The following is a 15,103-nucleotide window of genomic DNA, read 5'->3' as shown; positions in this document are numbered from 1 at the left end:
AATTAGACTGTGTTGTTAATAAGGCATGATTTTACATTACAAGCATATTATATATGAAATAGTACTGTAATGCATCCCTTACTAATTAGTGTAATATCTGACTGAACAATTGAAGCTCCATTTGTTTTAAAATAATTCTAAAAGTAAATTTATTTGCATAATAGTCACACAGAAAATTAGAAGAAAATGAATACTATTACTCAAACTGTTCCTTATGATGAAACACCAAAGGTAAATAGCTACTCAGATTTAAACAGCCACATTTAGAGCAAATTTTACTCAAATCAATTTTAACTCCCCTATTGAGTTTCATCCTTGCTCAGTGTACCATTTTCTAACTAATGAAAGTGACCAATAGTTACCTGAAAGCCTACTATAACTTACCCTTCAATTTCCTCCATTTTGAGGAACCTTCCTTTCGGAAACCCTTTGGTATCAGGTACCAGCTACCAGCTAAATTGAGTGTATTAAAGTTGCCATTGTCCTGATGGACCAGGAGGTTGCTCTGTCATTACAGAGATGACTGGTGGTGGTTTAACCTTAAGATCACCACATCCCAGGCGAAGGGAGAGGTTTAGAAGGACTATCCTTCATGGTAACTTCATCTGGTACAGGAAGTGAACCCATGCTATTGGAATCACGGTGCATTGCTAACTAGCCATCCAGTCAACTGAGCTAGCTGACCTCCTTGAACATGTGTAGGTTAGGTGCATTGGTCAGGGGAAAACAGATTAATAGGATAGGGGAATGGATCTAGGTGGGTTACTCTTCAGAGAGTTGGTGTAGACTTGTTGGGCCAAATGGCTTATTTCCACATTTAGGGATTCTATTCTACATTACATATTACTCAACACATTATAAAAAAAATCTCAAAAACTTCTGAAACAGATAGAACATCTGACAATTTTCATTTCAAATGCACGAGGGTTAAGAAGAAATTAATGAATTTCTTTTAAGAGGCCAATATGAGGTAAGAAATTAGCCTTTTTGTCCATGAATTATTCACAAACTTAATTTTTACTGTACTCCAGAGGCTAATTCAGCTTTCCTCAAGTAGTATAATTATGGAAGGTGCATCAACCCATGTATAACTAAAATGATACAATTTACTTACCCTATAACAAGGAAACCTTGATACAGAGGAATGGAAGCAAAATAAAATACTGAAGAAAAAACAGCCTGTGGAAAGACAGAGTTAATTAACAATTGGAACTGATTTAACTGGCAAAATTGGACATATTAGTAATTACTTTTGAAACAGACAATTACAGAAAATATTAGTGGGCTAGTGGTGTAATGGAATCACTTCTGATCTTCTACATCACTACATCTGACTTCTGCCAAATCTTTGAGGTTTGTGCCAGCTCCCAAGGAGAGTGGAAATACACCAGCTCATTGTGTCCTAATAACTGGATTCTAAGCTGGCAGGAGAGGAGACTGGACATCTTGTTGTTCTTCAACTCGATAACAATGTAAAGAGAAGGTCACTGCTGTCAATATTTAAAAGAACACTGTCATCTGTCAATGTCCATAATTCCAATAACTGTTTACTAATATCATACTATTACTTGAGTGCATGTTATTTTTGTTGGCGAAAGGGAACCATATTCCTTTTACAATACAACCAACTCTGCACAATAAATCATTGAGTTTTTCTTTCCTTCTCGATGTATTTAAAAATTCTTTATGAGAAAACATAAGGACATTACTCAGAGCATTAAAAGTTACAAACTCAGATGTGCAGCAATTAAAGTGACCTGGTCTTTTAATAGACTAACCCCTGTGCAATAGGGAATCAGAGGTAGTGTCAATCCAAGTCAGCAAGGTACATTAGTTGTCTTCAACGAGGTAAAAACAATGACTGCAGATGCTGGAAACCAGATTCTGGATTAGTGGTGCTGGAAGAGCACAGCAGTTCAGGCAGCATCCAAGTAGCTTCGAAATCGACGTTTCGGGCAAAAGCCCTTCATCAGGATGAAGGGCTTTTGCCCGAAACGTCGATTTCGAAGCTACTTGGATGCTGCCTGAACTGCTGTGCTCTTCCAGCACCACTAATCCAGACATTAGTTGTCTTGTCTTCTTTCAAATTTAGGACTGTTTGGAATGGTTTCCCATCGACTCTGGCTTTGCTAGAGTGCGTTGACAACAAACCCGGTCAAATAGACTGAAAGAGAGAGAGGTGACAACCGACACAGGCATGTGCATGTGTGCAGGGTGGGTAAAGGGGAGAAGCTGCACTGCACTGGAATGATCAATGTCTGCACAACTGTGGGCAGACCAAAGCTTATGTAAGGAAGGTCAACATTGTAATCCTTAGTTCACAGGACATCAAAGGGGAAGGTGAAGTCTAATTGAGGGACAGTCCAAGCTGATGGATAGCTGGTCCAGGGGAAGAGGGTCCAGGGGAGGGGAGGGGGGGGGGGGGGAGGGGGGGGAGTAGTTCTAATGTGCCATGGAGCTGACTGGGAGAAACTCTGCAGTGAATGGCAGTTGATCAAGGGTGATGGTGGGTGGCTCAGGAGTCACCAAAAAACAAGTCTGATGGAATGATGGTCATGATTGTTAGAGGAGAGGGCAAAGGGATGGTGCAGGTTGATGCATTGTGGACAGGTCCAACAAGGAACTTCAACGCATTTTCAAAAAAATGATAAGCAGCCAGAATGACACTGCTGGACGGCAGGGAACCTGGCCACGTATCATTTAAACGTGATGCATGATGTTTCGACTGCTTGAGATAATGGCAGGGCCAGTGACTTCCTGCCCATCCTAGCTACAGGATTGGCTGGAGCCCTTGCCTCTGCATATTTTATTGGTTGGCCACCTCAAGCTCCATTTCCAAGCAGAGGTGGCATGCATTCCAGACCTGCTGTCAGCACTGTTAAGATGGACAGATTCCATTCTTAATGGTGGCACGGTGGCTCAGCATTTAGCACTGCTGCCTCACACTGCCAGTGACCAGAATTCAATTCCACCTTCAGTGACTGCCTGTGTGCAGTTTGCACGTTCACCCAGCATCTGCATGGGTTATCACCGGGTGCTCCAGTTTCCTCCCACAATCCAAGAATGTGCAGAGTAGGTGGACTGGCCAGGGGAAACATAGGGTTAAGATGATGGGGAGGTCTGAGTGGGATGCTCTTTGGAGGGTCGATGTGGACTTGATGGGCTGAATGACCTGCTTGCACACTTCCACAAACAAGAACTGAAGAAATATCGGGAGAGCAAAATGCAATAAGGATCCTGAACAGCTGCGATAACTCTGACTGAATTTTTTCCCCTCTGAACTTCAGGAGCACTGATGCATATTACATGACAACGGCTATAAAAAAAATTCTGGAGAAACTCAGCAAGTCTTGCAGCATCTATAGAGATGGAAACAGTTAATATTTTGAGTACAGTGACCCTTCTTCAGAACTTGCCAGAAACTTTATTTTTTCCTTTCAGTCATTAAGGAGGTCAAGCTCCAACAACTCGGAGGTACCTACTCCCCTCTCGAAACTTCCTCCCTCCGGAACTTTCCTCCCTCGTCTTCCCTCTGCCTCCACCACCTTTCATAACCCCACCTTTCATCATGTGTTTACTATCCCTTCTGACCTTCTGCTCTCTGATGCTGAAGTTTCATACTGTCCCGCATCCATAGTTCTGTTTTATGTTTTGCTATATTTACTTATTTAGCTCAGTCAGCACAATCTGACAATTGGAACTGCTGCTTTTCTAGACAGTGCAGTTAGTGTGCTGTTATTCATTAGTCCAGCAGGAAACCACTTCTTTGTTATTCTTTCAACAAAGATAAAAATGGTTGGTGTACATAGATTAAAGACATTTGCCTAGCTCTAAGCTGGTTTTAGAAAGATTACCCCTTCTATTGCTTAACTTCCTCCTGCAATATCTCAGAGTAAACAGATGGAAACTGAGATGAGTGGTGGTGGTGGTGTGCAGTTGGGGAAAGGGGGACTTCTGAAGGGAAAGGATAGTCATGATTGCTCCCTTTATTGTGAAATAATATAGAAAATTTATTAGAAAGAAAAACACCATGAAAGATGCCCTTAAAATGTTGTGACATTTTGCTTGTGGTTACGGATGCTGACTGAACTGCTAGCCCACAATTCAAACCAGCGGTCTTTTGTTGCTGTGCAATGCTGTAAAGTTTCAAAACTTGCTTCTCAGGGAATAGTGGTTTGCTTACCTGCATGGTACTAATACACAGGCTCCTGTGGATCACAAACTGGCTAAGAGCTGCTGACCTCTTGTAGCTGTTGCGTCCGTGAACCATCAGTAATCTACCAAGGTGTTTGAACTGAGTTATAGAGAAATCAGATGCCAAAGATGCTTGCTTTCCTTCCTAGAGAAGTTGAAACAAAACTCATGACTTTGCTCAGCAGTGTGGGTTTACCTCAAAAACAGTTTCTGAAAAGCATACTTACAAGTTGGGATGCAAACAAAGATAGCAATGTCAAATTTTCAGTTAAAAAATCACAGCACTAGGTTATAGTCCAACAGGTTTATTTGGAAGTACTAGCTTTTGGAGTGCCACTCCTTCATTAGGTGGTTGTGGAGTATGCAATTGTAAGACACAGAATTTTTGGCAAAAGTTTACAATGTGATGTAACTGAAATTATACATTTAAAAATACCTTGATAGTCTGTTAAGTCTCTCATCTGTGAGAGTGACCATGATAGTTTCACTTCTTTCATATGTAAATCACAATACTTGTTTAAAAAGTTGCATTCTCAGGTTAACTGTAACAATTGGTGTCAACCCAGATAATGTGTTGAGGGTGTTCACCCCTGTGTGCTGTTGTCTGTGCCATAATGTTTATACTGATGCTAAAAAAATGAGTTAACATAGTCTTACATGGATTCATGCAGTTTTTGAGCAAAGTACAATGTAACTCTGCAAATACTAATTCACTCCACAAATATATGTGTATATGTGTGCCTGTGGGTTTGTGTGTGGGGTGGGGGGTTCTGAGTGTCTGTGAGACAGTGTGTATGTGTGTGTATAAAGGGGTCTAAGTCTATGAGAGGGTGCACGTGAGAGTGTGGAAGTGTGTTTGTGTTGGAATGAGTGTCTGTATGCGTGCGTGAATGTATGGGAGCGAGAGCGTGTGTGTGCGCCCGTGCGTGTGTGTGCGCGTGTGTGGGTGTCATGAACCCAAGGTCCCGGTTGAGGCCCTCCCTATGGGTACCCATAGTGTGGGAGCGTGTGTCTGTACACACACACACACACCCTCTCATAGACTTCGACCCCTTTACACACACACACACACACACACACACACACACACACGCATATGTTTGTGGGGTGAATTTGTACTTGCAGAGTTACATTGTACTTTGCTCAAAAACTGCATGAATCCATGTAAGACTCTTAACTCATTTTTTAGATGAGAATCAATCTAAACATTATGGCACAGTCAACAGCACACAGGGGGCGAACACCTTTAACACATTAACAATTGGTGTCAACCCGGGTAAAGTTAACCTGAAAATGTAACTTTTTAAAAAAAGGTTGTGTGTGATTTACATATGAAAAAAGTGAAACTATCATGGCCCTTCTAACAGATGAGAGACTCAAGAAACAATTAAGATATTTTTCAATGTATGATTTTGGTTATATCACGCTGTAAACTTTTGCTATAAATTCTGCGTCTAACAATTGTGTACTCCACAACAACCTGATGAAGGAGCAGCACTCCGAAAGCTAGTGTGCTTCCAACTAAATCTGTTGAACTATAACCTGGTGTTGTGTGATTTTTAACTTTGTACACCCCAGTCCAACACCGGCATCTCCAAATCAAATTTTCAGGTGATCAAGGAAATCAATTAAAATAATCTGACTATAGCAGCATGGACTAAATTGAAACCCAGTTAACAGAAATGAAGGACAGTATTCCAAGTCATCACACCATTGCATTCCATTACTTAAGTCGAAGTCAAAAGATGTTTAACCTTGTGTCATTCAAATTCTGGCAGATTGCACAAATAGCATGGTGTCAGAGGACATGCATTCCTTTTTATTTTGTATACCATCAGATAAGTATAGGTTACTTTTAATTGTTTTAAGTAATAACTTACTCCAGTTCACAATACTTCTATAAGTATTGACCTACAAGGAATTAATGTGTCATTGTTCCTAATTACTATATTACCAATTACATAAATTATATTGGCTGCTGTTTAATTAATGAATTCCATTGTTTTATAATACAGTTTTGTATTTGTTAACGGAAACAAGAAATTTGTGAAAATCATTTGATCTGAACAGTTTTAGTTAAAACCCATTTTTGGTTAATTTTCACAGATCTTTGATACCATCAGAATAAATATACACTGAATGAGTTTCCAAACATTATTTCTTTGAGTTTTCCTCAGATTTCTGATGGAACATGCTTTTGCTTGCGTATGTCTGCCAATTAAAAATTACCCATCACCTTCTCTCCTTGAAAGTAGCCTTGGGGGCCACTACTCCTCACTTAATTCCTGTTTCTTGTGTCTGTGGACCGTGACCTTTTGCTTTGAAAATGCTTAGCTTCTTCCTCAGAAACCTAATTTTATTGAAACCTATAACATAGGAGCACCACACAATTCAAATCAAAACCTTGAAAATGTGTTTTTAAAACCATAAATTGCACGAAGCCTTATTTTACAACGCTGACACAGGCAGATTTGCAGTCCTGACTCATCTTTCTCATTTCCTCATCATGGAAAGCTTGGAATCAGTTTAATTTTCTGGTGTGACCTAAATTACAACAGTGAGGTGCTCTCAAAATGTAGTGAATATCGCGCTCATTCTTGCAACACTCCCTGAAATACTAGCTGCAATATAAAGGTAAAATTTCCGGAGATTCACTAAAGCAGAGAATCAACCAGCTGCGCAAGACCTGTGACATTGAAAGCAGACACCACCGGTTGAAATTCAAAGAGTTTTAATGGAGCAACTCCATGTTAAATTTCACTATTCTTTGACTATCAATTATTTAAAATCACCTGCTTTTTTAAAAAGCACCTTAGCAAGTTCAAACCTCGCAAAACATTGTGTCTCTCATAATTTAATACATAATTAGAAAATTATGCAATATGTATACAGAATCGGTCACAATTTGATATAAAGTGCTGCAGAAGCATTGTCAGAAATCATGCAATGTGCACCCTGGCTTAATCCAGAACTGCAAATGATGTGGGTCCATATCATATATCTGACCATCGCACATGTCTGAATAAATGCTCCCATGAATCTAACTCACGTGTTGTACCTCATTCACAGCTGAATATTGCAAATTGGTTAATTTGAGTTAGTTCAACCAGTATAACTGCTGTAAAACATCAACAGAACAGCTTAAATCTATGAAAACTAAACATACCAATAAGTTTACAAATGCCAACACCCTTACCTTGCCTTCAATCCCTACTCCACAGTCAGCAGCCTGGATCATACTGACATCGTTTCCTCCATCACCTGTAACAAAATGTGCATAGATTTAAAACTGACTTGGATTCAACACAGTAGCACATTAGTTCCCACATTACACACAAGGTACCTCTCAGTTCCAGGTTGTACAGTATGAATATTGGGTAGAGTAACTTCACATTATTCTGCGTAATATCAGGACTGGCTAGATGGCATGTAAATGGTTTGCAGATACTAGATTGTAGTCACCTAATCACCCGTGGGTATGAAACAGTCTGACAGCTCAGTGACAACACACATCACTTTGTGATTAGTACAATATATAACCGCAGGCAACTCAGACATTTCTGAACATGATCATCCTAAAACAAACTTTAAAATATTGAATATTCTGTTCAATTTACTCTATGATAAATTAAAATATGACTGATTTCCCCTCTGAAATTTCTTTGACATGAAAGTATTACTCCTTGTTTCCACAAGTATGATGACAATTCTTCAAATCTCTACCCTTTTCTTCCGTCTCCCCTTACAAGTACTCGCTGGCAGACCAACACTTTTATTACCCGCCCCACCCAAACATGAATCAGGTCAATCTTATTTTGCCAACTCAAGTACCCTGTATGGCTTCTAACCTTAGATTTGCAGAGTAACCTCTTAAAATGTTAGCGCAAGAGTGTTAGGGAGACTTTTACTAATTTTCCCTTTAGAGTCATAGAGATGTACAGCACGGAAACAGACCCTTCGGTCCAACTTGTCCACGCCGACCAGATATCCCAACCTAATCTAGTCCCACCTGCCAGCACCCGCACCCTCCAAACCCTTTCTATTTATATACCCATCCAAATGCCTTTTAAATGTTGCAATTGTACCAGCCTCCACCACTTCCTCTGGCAACTCATTCCATACACGTACCACTCTCTGCGTGAAAAGGTTGCCCCTTAGGTCTCTTTTATATCTTTCCCCTCTCACCATAAACCTATGCCCTCTAGTTCTGGACTACCCCACCCCAGGGAAAAGAGTTTATCTATTCATCCTATCCATGCCATCATGATTTTGTAATCCTTTATAAGGTCACCCCTCAACCTGTTGTGGTCATAACGGAGATGTGGGTTTCACTGGGGCAGGAATGGTTGCTTGATGTTCCAGGGTTTAGAACGTTTAAAAAGAACAGGGAGGGTGGAAAAAGAGGAGGGGGTGTAGCATTGCTAATCAGAGAGTGCATCACAGCTACAGAAATGAAGGTTGTTGAGGAAGGTTTGTCTACTGAGTCAGTATGGGTGGAGGTTAGGAACAGCAAGGGAGCAGCCACTGCATTGGGGGTTTTCTACAGACCACCAAAAAGCAGTAGAGCGATTGAAGATCTCATAGGCGGGCAGATTCTGGAACAATGCAGAAGTAGCAGGGTTGTTTTTATGGGTGATTTCAACTTTCCCAATATCGACTGGAACCTCCTAAGTGCAGATGGTTTGGATGAAGCCAATTTTGTCAGGTGTGTTCAGGAGGGTTTCCTTACTCAGTATGTTGACAGACTGACCGGGGAGAGGCCATTTTGAATTTGGTGCTCGGCAACGAACCAGGGCAGGTGTCAGAGCTCGCGGTGAGAGAGCACTTTAGTGACAGTGATCACAATTGCCTCACATTTAGCATAGCCTTGGGAAGTGAAAGGAGCAATTACCGAGGGAAGATATTCAATTGGGGAAAAGGAAATTATGACGCTATCAGACAGGAGTTGGGATGTATAGATTGGAAGCAATTGTTCCACAGAAAGGGCACAGCAGACATGTGGAGACTATTTAAGGAGCAATTGTTGCGAGTGATGCACAAATTTGTTCCTCTGAGGCAGGTAAGAAGCGGTAAGATTAAGGAACCTTGGATGACGAGAACAGAGTAACTTCTCATCAAAAAGGAAGAGGGCAGCTTATGTAAGGTGGAGAAAGCAAGGATTTAGCACAGCTTTAGAGGATTACACGCTTGCTAGAAAGGAGCTCAGAAACAGATGGAGGAGAGCCAGGAGGGGGTACGATAAAGGCTTGGCAAGAAGGATTAGGGAGAACCCAAAAGGTGCTTTACTCATACGTGAGGAACAAGAGAATGATCAGGGAGAAGGTAAGGCCGATCAGGGATCGCGGAGGGAACTTGTGCATGGAGTCTGAGCAGATAAGGGAAGCCCTAAATGAGTTTTTTGCTTCGATTTTCACCAAGAAAAGGGAACTTGTTGTAAATGAAAACTTAGAGGAGCTGGGATACAGTCTTGACCAGATCAAGATTGATGAAGTTGATGTGCGAGAAACTTTGGAAAACATTACCATTGATAAAGTCCCCAAGGTCAGACCAGAATTATCCGAGGCTGCTCCGGAAAGCGAGAAAGGAGGCTGCTCAGCCACTGGCGAGGATATTTGTGTCCTCACTCTCCGTGGGAGTCTTACCGGAGGATTGGAAGGAGGCCAATGTTGTTCCTCTTTTCAAGAAGGGTAATAGGGAAATTGCTGGCAATTACAGACCAGTCAGTTTTAGGTCTGTGGTCATCAAAGCTTTGGAAAGAATTCTGAGGAATAGGATTTATGACTATTTGGCAAAGTATAGTGTGATTAAAGGCAGTCAGCATGGCTTTGTGAGGGACAGGTCATGCCTCACAAATCTTATTGAGTTCTTTGAGGTGGTGTCAAGACAGGTCGATGATGGTCGAGCAGTGGATGTGGTGTATATGGATTTCAGCAAGGCATTTGATAGGGTTCCCCATGGTAGGCTCATTCATAAAGTCAGGAAGTTTGGGATACAGGGAGATTTGGCTATCTGGATTCAGAATTGGCTGGCTGACAGAAGGCAGAGAGTGGTTGTAGATGGAAAGTATTCTGCCTGGAGGACAGTGTTGAGTAGGGTCCCGCAGGGCTCTGTTCTTGGGCCTCTGCTCTTTGTAGTTGTTATAAAATGACTTGGATGAGGAGGTTGAGGGTTGGGGTAGTAAATTTGCAGGTGACACAAAGGTTGGAGGTGTCATCGATAGTATAGAGGGCTACTGCAGGCTGTAGTGCGACATAGACAGGATGCAGAGCTGGGCTGAGAAATGGCAGATGGAGTTCAACCTGGATAAACGCAAAGTGATGCATTTTGGAAGGTCGAACTCGAATGCTGAATATAGGATTAAAGACAGGATTCTTGGCAGTGTGGAGGAACAAAGGGATCTGGGTGTGCAAGTACATAGATTGCTCAAAGTTGCCACTCAAGTGGATAGGGTTGTTAAGAAAGTATTTGGTGTTTTGCCTTTCATCAACAGAGGTATAGAGTTTAAGAGCCATGAGGTTTTGCTGCAGCTCTGCAAGTCCCTGGTGAGGCCACACTTGCAATATTGTGTCCAGTTCTGGTCGCTCTACTATAGGAAAGATACAGAGGCTTTGGAGAGGGTGCAAAGACGGTTTACCCCAGGATGTTGCTTGGACTGGAGGGCTTGCCTCAAGAAGAAAGGTTGAATAGGCTCGGACTTTTCTCTCTGGAGAGAAGGAGGAAGAGAAGAGACCTGATCGAGGTGTACTAAATAATGAGAGGAATAAATAGTCAATAGCCAGAGACTTCTCCCCAGGGCAGGATTGACTGGTACGAGGAGTCATAGTTTGAAGATATTAGGAGGAAGGTATAAAGGAGACGTCAGAGGTAGGTTCTTTATGCAGAGAGTTGTGAATGCATGGAATGCGTTACCAGTGGTGGTTGTGGAAGCAGAGTCATTGGGGACATTTAAGCGACTCCATGGACATGCACATGGACAGCAGTGAGTTGAGGAGTGCGTAGGTTGTTACTATATTTTACATTAGGATTAAATTTCGGTACAACATCGTGGGCCAAAGGGCCTGTTCCGTGTTGTACTTTTCTATGTTCTATGTTCTAACCTCCGATGCTCCAGGGAGAACAGCCCCAGCCTGTTCAGCCTCTTCCCATATCTCAAATCCTCCAACCCTGGCAACATCCTTATAAATCTTTTCTGAACCCTTTCAAGTTTCACAACATCTTTCTGATAGGAAGGAGACCGGAACTGCACACAATATTCCAACAGTGGCTTAATCAATGTCCTGTACAGCCATAACATCATGTCCCAACTCCTGTACTCAATACTCTGACCAATAAAAGAAAGCATATCAAATGCCTTCTTCGCTATCCTATCTACCTGCAACTCCACTTTCAAGGAGCTATGAACCTGCACTCCATGGTCTCTTTGTTCAGTAACACTCTCTAGGACCTTACCATTAAGGTGTATAAGTCCTGCTAAGATTTGCTTTCCCAAAATGCTGCACCTTGCATTTATCTGAATTAAACTCCATTTGCCACTTCTCAGCCCATTGGCCCATCTGGTCAAGATTCTGTTATAATCTGAGATAACCTTCTTTGCTGTCCACTACATCTCCAATTTTGGTGTCATCTGCAAACTTACTAACTGTACCTCTTATGCTTGCATCCAAATCATTTATGGAAATGACAAAAAGTAGAGGACCCAACACCAATCCTTGTGGCACTCCACTGGTCACAGGCCTCCAGTCTGAAAAACAACCCTCCACCACTACCCTCTGTCTTCCACCTTTGAGCCAGTTCTGTATCTAACTGGCTAGTTCTCCCTGTATTCCATAAGATCTAACCTTGCTAACCAGTCTCCCTTGGGGAACCTTGTTGAACACTTTACTGAAGTCCATATAGATCACATCTACTGCTCTGCCCTCATCAATCCTCTTTGTTACTTCTTCAAAAAACTCAATCAAGTTTGTGAGACAAGATTTCCCACGCACAAAGCCATGTTGACTATCTCTAATCAGTTCTTGCCTTTCCAAATACATGTACATCCTGTCCCTCAGGATGCCCACCACTGACGTCAGGCTCACTGGTGTATAGTTTACTGGCTTGTCCTTACCACCCCTTCTTAAATAGTGGCACCACGTTAGTTATCGAGGAAGTGAAAGGTTGTGATACTTGGGACGATATTTAGGAATAACCAAGAGTCAGAGCTTAGCTCAAGTAGGCTGTAATGTCAAACATGCATGACGCAACTACTTTAATTTCTGATTACTTTGTCCCAAATTCAAGAAAGGATGTGAATAAACAAATACTTCCAGGGGAAGACTGGTGGTGTTGTATATCCTGTACATAATGTGTCTTAATGGCAAGCACTCACAATAATTTAAAATACTGAGACAGGAGTGTCATGTTTAGCATTTTCAGTGCTTAAAAAGTTAATAGAAGATAACTGTTGACTGCCCATTTTGTAAATCCAGCGGGATCATTAAACGTCTTCCAATATTGCCTCCAGTTACACACTATATTATGCTGGATATAACAACTGGTTGCCATGTTTCACTTTTCTTAAGACAGCTGTGCTTCGCTTTATGTACTGAAGGAAACACGTCTGCTCTTTCAGCTCTGCCTTAAGATATGTTGTAAAAGAAATATGCTGCCTTGCATGTAGATTTAAAGCAACATCCACTACAGTGTGTGGTATTTAATTTCTGCATCGACACATAACTGCCAACTGACCATCAGACAAGGGCCAAGTCAGAGGCACTTCACACTCTAAGGTTGTGAACTTATGTAAATTATTCTGACCTTTGACATATGGAAGATTTGGACTAACAATCTACCAAGAACAATGCTTCAAAAGGCCTGCTCACAGATTTGCTTATTTTGTTTGTTAGAATCTGTGGATAATGGACGGTGTTGAAGTCAGTGGTGCCAAGTACATTCAGTTCCTGAGGGAAAAAAATTAATTGTGTTATGCAACAGCGTCACCTAGTTTTTAGTTAAGGAAATGTTACATCTCTGATGATGTGTTTCACTCATCTGTTTATGCTTACTCTTAATTCATGTGATTTGAGTTGCACATAAGAGATCACAGGTTTAATCCTGTGTTGATCAAGCTCACCTAGTGGACATCTTCGGAGCAAAATCGTTACCATTCATGACCCAGGGTTTAAATAAATTTAGCAATAAGGGTACTGCTGGAAGTCAATCACAGTTTCCACTCAATGACAATATCCAGTCAGTGACCCCACACCACCTGAAAGAAATATCCTGCTAACATGCGTGCTCCAGCTGTACATGTGACAAATAGTGCAGTAGCAAAGGGCCAGCAACTGAGGAACTGTGGTCAAGCAGAAATCACAATTCCAGGGAAGAAGGGGAGAAAAAAAATGTCAAGAGAGAACTTAAGTACTGTTGGATCTTGACATGTTTTACTAGTGTGCTGCTTTTTTGTGGTCAGAAGGTGGCACTGTTTGATGGCGGTGGACTGCAGGTTCTGCTTTTGATCAGAGTTTACATAACATTCATAGGAAAAATTTGTAGAGGCCCGTTGGCTCATTACATCTTTACTGCCAAATTTACAGTATAATCTACAATAGTCCCCCTTCCTCACACTATGCCTGTAACTCTGAATGTTATGACATTTCAAGTGTTCATCCAAGTACTTTCTTTTTTACATGTTGAGGTAGGGCATTCAAAACCTCCTCCCACTCCCCACCCTCATCCTCATCCTCTGGATGAAAAACATTTCCTTTGAATTCCCATTAAATCTTCTTCCTTTCACTTTAAAATTATGCCCCCTTGAAACTGATCCTTTGACGAAGGGTATCAGTGCTTTCTATTCACCCAGTCCTTACTCATCATAATCTGATGTATCTCTATCAGAATCTGATGTATCTCTATCAGGTCCCCCTTTAACCTTCTCTGCTCCAAAGAAAACAATTTGATTTTATCCAGCCTCTCTTCATAGCTGTAACGCTCCACACCAGGCTCCATTACCAAATGCTCCTGATCAATCTCCTTTACACCCTCTCTGGTGCAATCGCATCCTTCCTATAGTGGACAAGCAGAACTGCACACAGTCTTCCAGCTGTGGCCTAACCAAAATTCTGTACAGATCCAACATGACCATCCTGCTCTTATCATCTAGACTGACTGATAACGGTTAAGTGTTCGGCTGCTTTCTTAACTACTCTCTTAGCCTGTGCTGCCACCTTCAGGGATTTGTGGACAAACACTCCAAGATCACTCGGTTCCTCTGAGCTTCCTACTGTCTTGCTATTCATCGAGAATTCCCTTGTCTTGTTCCTTCTTCCAAAGTGCATCAGCTCCACATTTTTATCAGGGTTAAATCCCATCTGACCAATCCATTTATATCTTCCTGTAGCTAACACCTTCCTCCTTACTGTTAACCATCCAGCCAATCCTTGTTTATCCACAAAGTTACTTATCATCAACTCTGCACCCTCCCCCTTCCCCAGCCTCCAGTCACACAACTGCCACCTTCTGTCTGCTGTCACTAAGTCAACTTGCTAAGTTACCCTGCATCCCATGTGGCACTTTGTCAAAGGCCTTTCTGAAATCTATATAGAACTACATCATCAACTGCTCTACCCTCATCTACATATTTGGTCAGCACCTCAAAAAAGTTCCACCAGATTTATTAGGTATGACCTCCCTTTGACAAAGCAATGCTGACTATACCCCATCAAACCATGTCTTTCTCTCTCACTATTTTCTCCAACAGTTTCCTGCCCACTGACACTCTCTAACACCCTTCTTGTGAACTGGAACTACATTAGCTGTCCTCCAGTACCTCCCCTACAGCCAGAAATGACAAAAACTTGAGTCAAGGCCACAGTAATTTCCTTTCATATTTGGTTCAGAGGGGCAGGGGCATGTGCCAAGTCTTGGGAGG

The 15,103-nt window shown here is 41.7% G+C and overlaps 1 protein-coding gene across 1 annotated transcript in view; it reads right to left on the bottom strand.

The window, feature by feature from the left end:
- Positions 1-15,103, bottom strand: part of atp9a (ATPase phospholipid transporting 9A) — a 183,651-nt gene that overhangs the window by 23,585 nt on the left and 144,963 nt on the right. Inside the window, exons 22-24 of the mRNA XM_072556529.1 lie at positions 7,391-7,455; positions 4,184-4,339; positions 1,115-1,179 (exon numbers count right to left, since the gene is read on the bottom strand). Coding sequence (XP_072412630.1) covers positions 1,115-1,179; positions 4,184-4,339; positions 7,391-7,455 — 286 coding nt within the window. The remainder of the gene's footprint in view (positions 1-1,114; positions 1,180-4,183; positions 4,340-7,390; positions 7,456-15,103) is intronic.

This window comes from Chiloscyllium punctatum, chromosome 37, assembly GCF_047496795.1.
Source record: "Chiloscyllium punctatum isolate Juve2018m chromosome 37, sChiPun1.3, whole genome shotgun sequence".
NCBI lineage: Eukaryota > Metazoa > Chordata > Chondrichthyes > Orectolobiformes > Hemiscylliidae > Chiloscyllium > Chiloscyllium punctatum.
This window is presented reverse-complemented; position numbering and strand designations above follow the sequence as displayed.